The sequence below is a fragment of the Poecilia latipinna genome, unplaced genomic scaffold, assembly GCF_001443285.1.
Source record: "Poecilia latipinna isolate Pla-1442-1.1 unplaced genomic scaffold, P_latipinna-1.0 Scaffold646, whole genome shotgun sequence".
NCBI classification, from domain to species: domain Eukaryota; kingdom Metazoa; phylum Chordata; class Actinopteri; order Cyprinodontiformes; family Poeciliidae; genus Poecilia; species Poecilia latipinna.
In genome coordinates, this window is record NW_015113262.1 from 267,492 (window position 1) to 281,335 (window position 13,844).

Here is a 13,844-nt window from a genome sequence, read left to right on the forward strand (position 1 = left end):
GAATTTTATGTAGATTTCAGTAAAAAGCCAACCTAAATCATAGCAAAAGGATAACGTTATTTGAAAAATCCTTACCATAGTCATCAATCAGTGGAGCGGGATATCGCTAAGTTTGGTTTCATGTTTTGGGGATCAGAAAACAGAAGATAATTACAATATTACATGTTGGGTAGAAATCTTCAGATAATTCAAAATGTCTCCAGAGATTTAAAGACAGGCCATATATTTTCTTTCTTTTTTTTTCTGGACACAAATAATTGTAAGGACGTGTTGTAAGCTTCACAAACCTATTGATAAATTTCAAACTGTTCTTGTGTTTCGTATTTTGTATTCAACTATTTCTCAAGGCAACTCGTTGCATTAAATTAAATTTCGTTTTGTAGTTCATTTATTTACTTAACTTTTTATATGCACTAGTTTATGTTAGTCTATCAAAAAGAGAAAACAAAAACAAAACAAAAGAAAAAGCAAGAATACACTGAACATTGAAATTGAATCCCGACAAAATTTAAAAAGGGGTGAAAGGATAGGTTTGTCTGAACATCAACGGGAAATTTTGTATCATATTCTGCCACAAGATGTAAGTAATGACTAGGTAATCCTTCATACTTTTTAAGGTTCATCTGTAAACACCAGTTACTTTCTTTTTGTTCGGAAACCAACATAAAAAACACACAACTGTCACCTATCAATTGGCTAGTAATTATATATCGGCTAAAAAACCGTACAAGATTAAAATTTTTATCTTTTTTTGTTAAATAACTTCCATTTTGAATAAAGTTTGTAAAAACCTTTGCGTCGCTTGGTGATGACGTATTTCTGACGCTATGGCGGCTCACGCTAGCGAGCTGGAGATTGCGAAGAAGAATTTAACGAATGCCATCGGCGATAACGTGAAGCAGTAAGATGAGCAGGCTGCTGATGAGTTTCCTCTCTGTGGGGTTTGCTTTGCACCCCATTCCCATGTCGCAGAAAAATCATATAGTTATTTTGAGGCATCTCGGCATGTTAGCACCTGGCTAGCATTTAGCTATTAGCATTAGCTAGCTAATGTTTTTAGCAGTTCATTCCTCACTGAGTATCCATTTGACTTTTTTTTGAGGATTTTTGTGCCTTCCGAGTATTGCTACGATTGATAAACGTCTGCTCTTTCTGTTTTATTTTAGTTAAAATGTGTCATTAACTTGTTTAACGTAAAAAAAGCTATTAATTGTAGCTATTTAAAGTTCTCTCATTCCTAATTTGTTTTGTAATTGCAGTTATTGGGCTAACCTAAAGCTGTGGTTCAAACAGAAGATTAGCAAAGAAGAGTTTGACGTCGAGGCACGTCGCCTGTTGCCTCAGGAGAATGGTTGGTGTGCAGAAGAAGCTGCTTTCCTTTCTAATGTTTTCTGAAAAGCAATGTGGCTTATCAAAGATGTTCTCTTTTCTATCCCAGTCCACTTTCACAACGACTTCCTGTTGGCCATTCTTACACGATGTCAGATCATTGTTTCTACACCAGGTGAGTTTGATGCATCAGGGTTCGTGCAAACTTTAGAGCATTTTATTCCCCCAAAATGTCAGACAATTTGACTTGCGTGCTACAAATTATTTATTTACTAATGGGTTTTGTAGATAAGGTAAAAATCTGACCTCATATAACTTTATTTAACAATACCTACAGGAGAAACAAGATATTTGCATGAACTGAATAACAAGACACATAATGCAATTTTTTTCTCTCTCATTGCCTGAAGTTAAATCTGACCAAACGTCTCTGGTTTTAGGTCAGTCACTACCCAAATTATCTCTATATACTAAACACCAGAAAACTTTTTTGTTTAAAACATTTCAAAGGTTTACAGGCATGACTGTCAAACCTTTTGTGGCATTTAAAAAGTAGAAAAGATTTACTACAGTTAATGAAATGTTCATCAAAGCTGTCAGCGCACATCGACATCTTCATATTCATTACTGTAAGATTCATCACTGTCTTATTTTATTCAACGCAGAATAAAAGGCATTGAAAGCATTTTGGATCAAGCTGTCAAATGCAAAACATTTCCTAGTTTCATAATGTTTGGACAGTCACTTCCATCAGAAAACTGACAGAATTGTTCAGAAAATTATTGGGGGGTTGTAATAAAACTGATTAGAAATTATCATGAAACATCAGAAAACCTCCAAACACATTAAGAAATTCACCAGGACACACAATTATAAAAATTTGGGCTGTTACCTAATAATTATACGGCTGCTGTTCAACCATTTACCAATATCATTGACATTGCACAAGAAAAAAGAAATCTCTTCACTTTCAACACTGTGTGAAACAGAAACAAACGTCTTGATTGAATTAAAGTATTTTTTACATCTAATTTTTTATGGGAGAGGCGTGTGAAGAATATTGAGCTTAGCGGTATATACACAAAACGAAAGAAATAAATCAAAGAGCTTAAATTGAGAAACAAATGATTTATTTCTGGTTTAAAAAAAAACAACAACTTTATTTGGGATAATCACTTAAGATCAAGTGCTTAGGTTGCTATTATCATCAGTGTACGCAGACAACATGGAATAAATCCAGGGTGTGTTTAACCAGAAAATCAACTGGATAACTGATTTCCAAAGCATGTTGTATTTTTTAATAGCATCAACAAAATAATTGTACAAATCTGTTTGGCCATACTTTCTGCTTCTCACAGAAGGAATTAATTTAAGTTAATGAGTCCCAACAACACTTAATTTCCTTTTGAGATCAATATAGTATTTTTTTTAAAATTGAACTGAATAGTAATGTTATCAGTCAAGAGGTTGTAGCCACACCTTGTTCCAGCTTGTATTTTCAACAAAGTTGCACCAGCATAACTGAGAAAGTGACCAAGTCTTTCAAATCAGTTGATCGATTCCAATTTGAATTTTTTTTATGTGTCCAACAAGCTAGTTTGGGAAGAAAATGTTTGTATGCATAAGAAATAACCACAATTTATTCTTTTTGAATTTTTTTTCAGTCTTCCCATAATCAGATATTTGTAAAACTGGCCAGAAAGAGAGCAAAGCTTTTAGACGCATCTCAAAAGAAAACAACAAGATTTTATGAAGTCAACTGTTGTTGATCTCCAGTCTACTGGTGGTTTAATTCTCATGTTGCTCTGGTCTTGTTTTGCTTTAGAAATAACACCTTTATAAGATAGTGAGTAGCCTTGCTTTCTTTTTCACCCGTCCGACGTCAGTCGTGTTCTTTTCAGTTTCTGTAAACAATCAAACTCTCCAATGATCTCAGGATTATGGTTTCCCGCTTAGATTTATGATTGTGTTTAGTCTTCTAAATTCCCACTTTATCCCTGTATCCATAACCTTAAACCCGTGTGGCGCCTGAGTAAGTTTCATAATCTGTCTCGGTTTCATTTAGTCCAGGGAGAGAACTAGGAAATACCCTCCATACATCAAACCTGCGTTGCCACCCGGACACCCCCGCTCGTTCCGCTGCTGCACGCAAAGGCATTTCGTCTCTACGTCTGAAGTTGCTGTCGATTTAGCACTGCTCACATATTCGGGTTTCGAGTGAATTTTCAGGACTAACCCAAAACGCGCTATGAAGTTTCCAGATTACTTCAACGTAAACCTTTGAATGCACAGGTTTTGCACAACTCTTTGCTCTCTAAAAAAGGAGCTCAGCAGCAAAATTCACGCCGAGTGTCTGTTACATGAATAGGCCAATATGCACGTATTGTATTTGGACACCCAAGAGACCAAGACGACGCCTAGCAACTGATCGCCAGGGACTTACCATTACAAGGTCACAAACAGGATGTTGTCTGACAGACGGGGCCACAGAGCTTCATTACCAGGTCGCAGCACGGATACAAAGAGACTGAAAGATTCGGTTTACGTGATCGACGCACGTCATAATTCTCCACTGGACTTAAGCGATGGCTGAAAGATATCATAAATATGAAAGAAGTCTTTTCCACTCCAGCAGATCACATCGCAAACCCACCACTCTTAGCTATGACTATGCATCCAAACAGATTTCTCTACAGAAGTTGCAGGTAATGCCCCACAAAACACCGTTTCTATTAGTTGTGCTTTTTTTTTTTTTTTTTTTTTTTTTTTTAATTCAACTTCCTTCATCTGATGATTTTTGTGACAATCCTATTGCTGTCTCCAGTTGATGAATAAACTTTAAAATCAATTCAGAAACCGAGGCGGCCATCATCACTTTCAGAAACCGAGCGCCGGTGTGTGACGTCAACGGGCCGAAAACGAGTTCTTCGGCTCGCTTTGGGAACATAAACCGTTCACGTAGAGGTCTGATTGCAGTCGCATCAATCAGTGGTATGAACGACCAGGAAACAAAAACAAAATCCAACTTAAGAAAAGAAAAAAAATCTGAATGGAGCATTAAGAGCAGCTGTCTGAACGTAGCCTGAGTCGACTTGTGAACAACGTGAGACGTCGTCGTCACGACCAAGAGCTCATGACACGTTATGGACGCCGTGAAGACACTGGAGATTTTTTGTTGTGGCATACCCACAACCTTTGTTTGCTTGACGTATTGTTTGACTTTGGAAAAACACAAGTGTACGCTTCTACTTTAATTCTCTTTTTGTATTCTGTAATGTCCCTGGCCTGTGAACTTTTTCTGTTTTCCATGGATTTCACCTGAAAACCAAATATCTCTAACATTTTGTGAAAATGTATGCGCGTGCCAGGTATACTTATTTTTTCGTACGGGACTTTTAGTTTGTTGCAGATAATAAACTAACATCCAAGTTCAGTTCAGACTGCAGATGTGTGTCATGACTTGTGTGACGCCACTACAAGGCTCTTTCCATTGCTTTGTTCATGAGTCATAACCCGTTTTAAGAGCGTATTCTCTCGCTTGCCTACTCTCCATTAGTTATTAATGCTTCTTGTGTTTCCTTCTCTGTGCTCTAGAGGGCCCCGGTTCCATGCAGTGGCAAAGCTGCACCTCAAAGTCTGACAAGTCAAAAGGAAAGAAGAAGTGTTCCTCCAGGCAGAAATTTGACGTAAATCCTCATTCTTCTTCTTATTTTTTTTTTCCAAATTCACTTCAGAGGATGTCACAGTTCAGATAAGTCAGTTGTTTGTATCGTGAGCGGTTGTTTTTAACGTCTGGGACAGGTGATGAATGATTCACTGCACGCTTAGTAGTTGACTCACCGTCTCGTTGCGATGTTGCGTTGGGTGCCCCGCAGCACCGCTTCCAGCCACAGAACCCTCTGTTCGGCGCGCAGCCGTTCAGTCCGCGGGAGGCGGGCGGCGAGGAGGAGGAGCTGCGGCTGAGCGCCCACACGCTGCTGCTGCCGACCCGGGGCCAGCTGGAGGCCCGCATGATGGTCACCGCCTTCGAGATGGGGCTGGACAACGTCACAGAAGACGCCATCAGCACCGTGGTCTGCGCTGTAGAGGTGGGCCTTCGTCATCCATACGCCTGCTGACAAACATCGTATGATAACGACTTTCTCCATCACATACGGCGGGGAAAATAAGCATCGGGCAGAATTTGTCATATTACATGTAGACGTGTTTCTGAAGGTGGTTTTGATGTCAAATTTTCACTGAAGTGTTGGCAGTCCCTAAAGAGAAGGAAACAAACAAACAAAAGAAATTAAAGTAATGTGTAATAGTGTAAAATAACAGAGTATTCAGGTAATTGTCAACTAATTTAGTAACGGATTAATCGTCAACCAGCGTTAAGACTCGAAAAATGTCATCTGCTAAAAGAACAACATATTCACAGCCATATTTAAGCCAAAACTACCAAAAATATCAACATTTAGCATTTAAGATAAAGAAAAAAACCCTGTCTGTAAATATGTTCTACCCAGAATTCCTCAGTTTTATCTTCACCTGGTTCAAAACCTGTAAAAATCTTCCTTTGTTATATAAGAATCAATCAATCAATCCAAAAGCAATCAACACATTAGCTCCATAAGTGATGTGAAGTCGAGCAGAACGGGCTCACGTGTCGACATTAGAAGGATTTTTCAGTTGTGGATGAACGCTTTGCTACAAATGCGGTTGATGAATTTTGGGCCATAAAATATTTTCCTTATCTAAAAAAAAGGAATTCTGTTGGCTGTTGTTGTTTTACGTATTTCTAGTATTGAATAAGATAATCTTAAGTCTCATGTCGCACTGTTACACATAACTTCAATTCTGAACTTATTTGTTTGGGTTTCTTTCTGTGTACGGATTGCTTGGGTATTTACCAACACCTGCTGAAAATTTCACGTCACTAGCACCTTTAGAAATACATTTACCACAAAACATCGGACTTCTTTTACTAATGTCGCATCCTGTTTCTTCAACTTGCTTGGCGTAAATCATCGAACGGAGACCGTTTTCCTCCTGCTCATGCGTTGACGCCGAACTCTCATTTCAGCACCACTTGAAAGACGTCCTGACCGCCGTGATCACTCGGAGGAAGGCGTACCGGCTACGTGACGGACACTTCCCCTACGCCTTCGGCACCGACGTCACGCCTCGGCCTTATCTGAAGAACAGCCTGTCTGCGTACCACGGCATCAGCGAATGGTAGAGAGCGTCAACGTTTTCTAGTTAACTCAGGGGCGTCATACTCATTTTTTTGGTTTTGGGCTACATGAAGATCAGATGTATGTTCCTAGGGACAACGCACATTAATTGATATTTCTATAAATGCACCAGATTTAGCCAAAAACGCTAATTTCTATCTGTTGTGATGTGGAATCTTTTTCCACGTTGATGTAATTTAGCAGAGTATAGATTAAAACTGCTCTGATTTGATTGATAAAAATATGTAAAAAAAAACAAAAACAAAAAAAAACAGCTCTTGACACCACTGCCTAATGATGATACAGAACCAACTGCTTTTATTAGTTATTTTTGTGTGTTTTCCTTTGCTTTTTTTTTTTTTTAAGTCCTCCTCCAAGCGCGTCTCTTGCTGCCTGCCCGCCGCCTCAGGTGTCCCCCGACGATGCCGAGCAGAAAGCCATCCACTTGCTTGCTTGCTCCTCTGACATGCTACCTGCACCGCTTCCTCCAATCAGCATGTTTGACCTCCTGGAAGCGCTAAAGGTACGAAGATCAGCAAAAATGCGTCTGCATATATGAGCTGAAAGTGTTTCTTTTATCTGTCTTTACTTTTAAAAATAGCCAGGGCCGGCTCAAGATAGGATGGGGCCTTGAGTAGAATATAATTTGGGCTCGAGGGGGCAGGGGGGGTGCGAAGCAGCTGCTTAGTTTGCTTATTTTTTGGGTCGACTCTGAATGTAATCAGCATTAAAACAACTTTTTTCAAGACTAAGACAATAGCTAATTGCTTAATTGGGATTTACATGAAGTTTAAAAAAAATGTCTTCCAATAACTTATAATTACCAAGTCATAGTTTTAATTTCCTGTATACTTTTAATAATTTTAACACAAAACACAGTTGGACTATAGTGGCCTGACCTCAGCCACTGCCAGTATGAAGTTTTCTGAACTGATTATCATCAATCCCCTTTGCTCCGTCTTCTCACACTGACAGAGTAAACCTAAAGTTTCCTAGAGTGATGAGGAAAGGCTGTTTTAGCATGCTTTCAGATTTTTAACGCTTCGTGTAACATCTGTGTGGCGCAGGTTCATCGCGGCGTGATGCCCTCCCACACCATGTACGCCCTCAACATGGAGCGCATCCTGGTCCAGCTCTGGCACCCCAGCCACGAGGAACTGGAGCAGGACCGCATACACAGGCAGAGACTGGCCGGTAAGGAGGGCATGCTGGTCAGCTGAGAGGCTGACTCTCTTCTCACCAAACTGTAGGACTGAGCCCGTCTCTGGAAATCAGTCCCATCTCCACAACAGCCACATGGGGGGAAAAAGTGTTTTCCAGGAAGTGAAAGACTTGGATAATACCTGTGGCTTACAGAAGATGGAGCAAGAGGAAAACCAGGAAGCTGGAACACTGCTGTCGTCTGTATGACGTAAAAACTTTACCTGTCCAACTTTAATTACTTGTTGACTGCACAATAGGAATCAATTGGTTATAATAGCTATAATTTAATCTGTTTTAAACTATAGGAGCAAATGAAACACAAGAGTCAAGTTCAAGTGTTTTTGGTCTAGTTTTTAGTGGAAATATTGTAGTTTTGTCTTATTTCAAGTGTACTAAGATATTTGCACCAGAAATTAGTCCAAAAATACTATTATGCTTTTCGTGGATTTCATGCGGGAACTTCTTCAAATCTAACCTGCTGCTTTAAGGGATAACAGGTCACATCCTGCATGTCCAAACGATGTCCATCAACTTTACAAACCTGCAAGGAACGTTAATTATCAGAAATTAGATAAAAATACAAAACAAAAATCTTGAAAACAGATTCAATTTGTCAGCTATACCTCCAGCTTTGGTTGTGTACTATTCTTATTACTTCTTCCTAAATAGCACAAAGTTCCATTTTTCCCCCCTGTTTTACTTTATTAATTTAAGTAACATTTTTTTGTTAGCACATAGTTACACATAATTGTGAAGTGTGGCAAATACTTTCCCCCCCACCTTTACAAATAATTTAATCTCACCTTAAACAGATGAAACATGTTGGCACCATTATACCTCCGCAGGTTTAGCTGCAGCAGAAAGCTATGCACCATACTTCTCAGATTTTTAGTTGTAAAATAGAAGGTCTTCCGTTGACAAATTAGGATTAAATCACAGAACTTTCTAGCAAAGTACTATAAGATTTTAGGTTGCAATGTTGATGTGAAAATTGTTAAATTGGTTTAAAAAAATACTTCAGTAAAGTACTGTATATCAGAAAATGCTTAAATATTTTCAACATCTGCGATGTTCAGAGTAAATGTTGGAATCTGCTCTGGAGAACAGCTGAAGTTTACAGTGTGCATTGAACTCCTCTTGAAACATAATATCCAGAATGTCTCATAATATTTACTAGTTTCTAGTGGCAGTGTTGGTGATCCTCAGTGTTTTTACATTGTACATGTGTTCATACTTTTTTTTGTGCTATTTTTTATATATATATTTCACATAGTTATAAATAAAAGTCATTTTGTTTAAGCTAAATTATACATTGCGTTTTTACTACGCACTTAAGTGTGTAAACAGAGCTGAATTTGCTTCAGTGGTTACTTGTAGGAGTCACCAGCAGCAGAGTGGGGAGAGGGGCGGGGGAGGCCAGTGATTCAGCCACGCGCAGCCTTCCCGGTGCGCCCTCCGAGTCATCTTCCCATATTTGGGCTCCCTGCGGCTTACTTCCGGAAGCCGGGCTCTATCCAATGAGCGCTCGCGCTTGACACGCCACAGAATGACTCAAGGTCCCGTCTGTTCCCGAGTCTGGAATAACAAAAGCCGCTTGCTTCTCGTTCCTTATAAATTAGACAAAAATGCTAGCATATATGTTGAACTTTTCTTTTATTCATTTAGCCTTATTTACATTTAAGTGCTCAAAAATGCAGCGTACAAATATTACAAAGAGTTATTTTTTTTAGGGCTAACAAGTTACACACGTATTAAAAAGTCGTATGAACAAGAGTGTTCTGAAAGTAAGGCAGCTGTCAGTAAGCTACACACACCTAGAAGATAATGATAATAAAAACCGTCTGGAAGGTGTGAAAGCTGTTAGTGTTTTTTTTTCTTTCTTTAAATGGTGCGCGAGCTCCAGAGCTAAACTCGAGCTGTCATTGTGTTTCGCCGTGTGCAGCTTTATCCCACGCCACCTCAGTTCCTGTAATGAGGTGCATATTTTCCACGCGTGACCTACAAGTTCTTGTAGAAATAAAAAAAAAATGTAGTGAAATTCAAAAGTGGGCAGACTATAGGAGCAAAAGTTTCACTCAGCTGTGTGCGTGTGTCTGCAGCACAACAGTTGTTGGCTTCCTTTTACACCGACCAAGCCAAAAACAGTTCGTGTCCATGTGCTGTCGGGAGTGGGGGAAAAAAGTTGATGGAAGATCTCAAGCAGCCATCTGAAGTTGCATTTGGTCCCTTGTTGGCTCCGTCAGTCTCCGAAGCCTAGTAGGCTTGGAGCTGCTGCGTCAGGATGAGCTGACAGCCGCTGTTGACGTGGTCCATGACCTTCTGCTTGAGCAGAGCCAGCTCGTCTCGAAGGACATTGGCGGAGGAAACCAGCTCCGTGTTCTGGGTTTTCAGGTTCTTGACCCTCTCCTCCAGTCGGGAGATCCTCTCCAACTTCCTTTTTCGGCACTTGGACGCGGCCACTCTGTTCCTCATGCGCTTCCTCTCCGCCTTGATGCGCTCCTGGGTCTCCATGTCGATCGGGGAGAGCGGAGGCGTCTCGCCGGACATCTCGGGCACCGTTTGCGGCTCCTCCTTGAGCGCCTGCAACCGCGGGTGCTGCTGCTGTTGCGCCGCCGCCGCCAGTTGGTGGTCCGTGTGGTTGTGTGGCGGCTGCGGGGCTCCCGGATAACTTGTCGGCGGGTGCCTCTCCGCGACAGGTGCGGACGCGGAGCCCACGGTTCGGCTAAAACCGGCCAGGTTGGTGTATTCGGGCGGCTCCGTGCGCACCGTACAGCTGTAGGGAATCCCGCCGCCTTCGCACGGAGCCGCGCCGGGTGCCACCCCGCTAGTCCCGCCGGTCTGAGCGTCAGGGTGGGCGGCGGGGATCTGCTGGTAGTGGAGCTCAGCCAGGGCCCTCACGAACCCTTCGGCGAAGCCCTCCTGCTCGTCGCTGACGTTCTTGGGGCAGATGAACTGGGTCGGGGTGGGGGTCGTCAGCCCGCTGCAGGACTGGATGATCAGTCTCTCCAACTCAGGCGACGCCAGCTTCAGTAAACCGACGTCGGGCGAAGTGAGAATGTCCAGGGCCTTCGCCCCCAGCTGGGGCTTGAAGTTTTTCGGGTCGTTCAGGTTCAGGGTCATGGTTTGTTTCAGTGTCTTAGGGTTGAACCCGTACACAGCCGCCCCGTCATGCTGGGAGTTGGAGGCATTTACAGCTTCGTCGTAGAACGTCGCTTCCATTTTACGGATTTTTCTAGACATAAACTTTTCTTCTAAATCCCGTCCAAATAGTAGAGTTTGAACAAAGAGTCCGATTTCTGCTGTTTTTACGGTATATTCTGTGACGATCTGTCTACTGTCCCGAGGCAGATGCTGCCTATTGTTGGGAGTTCAACTCACTTGACAACTTTGCGTCCCGAGAAAAGTTTTCCTTTGTGAACCGTGCGGTCATCGACAAATAAAAACGTTTCTTCCGCCGCCGAGCTTCTGTGCGTCTACCCCCCGTCAAACCTCCTGTTTTGGATTGTCCTCCCGTTCTAATAACTAAAAAAAAAACAACACTCCGAAAACGGGTAATACTTTCAATCACTTCCAACGTGGAGACGAACTTTATCCACCTCTAAGCTGCAGTCCCACTGAAAATAACAATGATGTCATTTCTACGCCCTGTGATTGGCTGGAGACGAGAAAGCGGGCGGGGATCGTCTAATGACATGTGTGTTGCTCCGACAACCGGCCCTGTCCCCGCCTCTCCTCGCTAGGGTTTATGGGATTAGGTAATGCAAGGCGCAGCAGCAATGTACTCTGGGATTACGTAGTGTTTTTGAATATTTAGTTACCCGCTTAATTTCTATTTATCCATCCCGATCACGACACTTTTTATACGATTATGGACGCCACGACTCAGGTTTTAGGGGAGCAAATTTAAGTATCAAAGCGCAAAAGTCTCGGGAGTGACGGTCAGGAATAGAAAGATAAAGCGGTTCAGGAAGTGAGCGCTGCTCGGACGTGAAAGTATGTTTAAACATAAACTACAGATGATGAGCCTGACCTAGATCAAGAGTGCTTTTGTTCTAGGGAAGACGCTCTTACAGTCATAGTTCTGCAGTTTGTGTCAAACCCGCAGATGGAAATATTATCCCAAGTCCTACACGAAGACACTTTGAAGTGCTTTGCATGAAAAGTACATTCAAAAGCCAGTGCGTGCTTAAGAATAAGTGTATCATAGTTTAGGTTTTGCATAAAAAGAAGCTGTAAAATGGAAATAAAAGTAAATGAGTAGAGAGTAGAGGCTGATAAAAAAATAGATTAGTGTTTGCCTTTGCTGAAAAGCTGATGTAAACTGTGTTTCCAGTCCTGATTTAAAGGAGCCAACACAGCTGAGGAGCTCAGAAACTAGATGCTGCCTCCCGCTTATTAGTTCTGGTTCTGGGAATCCATGGAAAGAGGTCCCTGCTGACCATAGAGGTCCAGGTGGTTTTTAGCTAGCAAACAACTGAAATAAATTTGGTTCATTTAGTGATATTAGAAGATTTTCAAAATCTCTCTTTCTGAGAAAGAGAAAACGTGTCACAATGTAAAGACTGCTGTGGGATGTGTAATTTCCTAATACCGCTCAGAACTTTGGTAACAACATTTTGGATGAGACATAATTTCCTTTTTCATATAAGTTTAGACATTTGTGGAAACAACACAACTTACTGGAAAATAAGTCACTACTGTCTTCATTAAATCTTATTTCTTCTATTAACAAATTGTAGACAGACAGTAAAAGTACAGCTGACGGATAAAGTGTAGATTTCCACTGAGGGATTTCATAAGGTATGTTTTCTATTAATTTATTTTTTTAGTATTTGGGTTGATGACATCACACAAAGTCCAATAATTGAGCTGACCGACTACTAGGGAATGTGAATTACTTTTCTCACAATTTACAAAAACAAAAAAAGGTTTTGAACCAGTGAAGTTGCATTAATGAAAAAAATAGATTTTGAATAAAAGTAGCACCGGGATGGAGCCTTGAGGAACCTCATATGTAATCTTTGCCCAATCATGTCTACTACATGATGAAACACAGTTACGCTCTGCCGAGCAAAGTAACAGAAAATCCCACACACTTTTCTTGTCCAGTCAGTAAATCATGTTTAGCCGTCTCAACAACAACAACAAAGACAAAATTTGAGCGTATTGATGTAAACTGGTTTTCCTTTAAAAAAAATATTTACAACTTATGATTTCGCAGAAACAATCATCTTTGTTTAGTCTGCTTATATAAAATAGATGAAAATCTTACATAGGTTTTTATTTATGGATTTCCACAAAATATTGTAGAACACTCAGCTGTAATACATTTTTATAGGGTTAATTCACAACAAATTTGATTTTATCGCACTTTACAAAAAAAACAAAAAACAAGTTCAGTCAGTTCATACTGAATTTAATTTTAATTTTTTTTTTTTAGTTCTAATGAATTCTAATCCAGTCAATGTTTGGCAAGCGCAGGTGTATGGATGCTGTGTGTATTCTACGTAGAGGAAGTTCTGATAGTATTGTGTATGTTTTGCAAACAACCAATGGCCTTGATGCTTAGGACAATGCAGAGTTCGCCCATATACCCGAGGTATTCTGACTGTTAAAAAATGTGATACAGGCCAGTTTTTGTGACTCCCACATGCAAGGCCTTCTGGTATCACTGAATCTGCACTGCTGCCTGAAGCCTGTGTGTAGCTGCAGTCCAGTCCGGCTGGGTTCCCTCACTCTATTATTCAACATGTTCTTCTCTGGCCAACTAAATAAGTCAACAAGCCCCAGTTAAGTTAAACTGGGAGAACCAGAGGTGCCTCAAGTCAACACTGCTAGTGTTGTCGCAAAGCCTGTTGTATATAAGTAGTTCAAAACCTTAAAGTTGCAGTGTGTTTGTTAGAATTATGGTTATGTTGTTACAATATAATATATAAGACAAATAATCTGTAGAAAAAACCCCCCAAAAAAATAAATAATTGCTGAAATTCACCACTCAGTCAGAAACAACCAATCAGAGCCAGGAGGGAGGGTCTTAGCGCTGTCCATCACACTTGTGCTCTCTGCTAAGCTAAAGCTGGTTCACGACAACATAGC

At 40.8% G+C, this 13,844-nt stretch overlaps 2 protein-coding genes across 3 annotated transcripts; one reads left to right on the top strand and one right to left on the bottom strand.

Moving 5' to 3' along the window:
- The first annotated feature begins 791 nt into the window (after positions 1–791).
- On the top strand, positions 792–8,463 carry tada1 (transcriptional adaptor 1). 2 transcript variants are annotated; one of them, XM_015043726.1, is made up of 8 exons: positions 792–901; positions 1,260–1,351; positions 1,439–1,504; positions 4,924–5,015; positions 5,202–5,417; positions 6,395–6,546; positions 6,912–7,068; positions 7,613–8,463. In XM_015043726.1, exons 1-8 carry the CDS (start codon positions 828–830, stop codon positions 7,763–7,765), a joined length of 1,002 nt encoding a protein of 333 aa, XP_014899212.1. In that variant the 5' UTR covers positions 792–827; the 3' UTR covers positions 7,766–8,463. The 2 variants fall into 2 exon arrangements, with proteins under 2 accessions (XP_014899212.1, XP_014899213.1); XM_015043727.1 differs by having other exon boundaries at positions 828–901; positions 5,205–5,417; positions 7,613–7,765.
- A 922-nt stretch (positions 8,464–9,385) lies between these two features.
- LOC106954325 (transcription factor AP-1-like) lies at positions 9,386–12,914 on the bottom strand. Its single transcript, XM_015043728.1, has one exon. It carries the CDS (start codon positions 10,986–10,988, stop codon positions 10,002–10,004), a length of 987 nt encoding a protein of 328 aa, XP_014899214.1. The 5' UTR covers positions 10,989–12,914; the 3' UTR covers positions 9,386–10,001.
- Between the last annotated feature and the right edge of the window lie 930 nt (positions 12,915–13,844).

Excerpts from the sequence above, each read along its gene's own strand:
- tada1 (XM_015043726.1), top strand. The coding sequence starts at position 828 with ATGGCGGCTCACGCTAGCGAGCTGGAGATTGCGAAGAAGAATTTAACG. Across the intron at positions 902-1,259 it reads ATCGGCGATAACGTGAAGCA|TTATTGGGCTAACCTAAAGC; the intron begins GTAAGATGAGCA and ends TTGTAATTGCAG. Across the intron at positions 1,352-1,438 it reads CCTGTTGCCTCAGGAGAATG|TCCACTTTCACAACGACTTC; the intron begins GTTGGTGTGCAG and ends TTTCTATCCCAG.
- LOC106954325 (XM_015043728.1), bottom strand. The coding sequence starts at position 10,988 with ATGTCTAGAAAAATCCGTAAAATGGAAGCGACGTTCTACGACGAAGCT.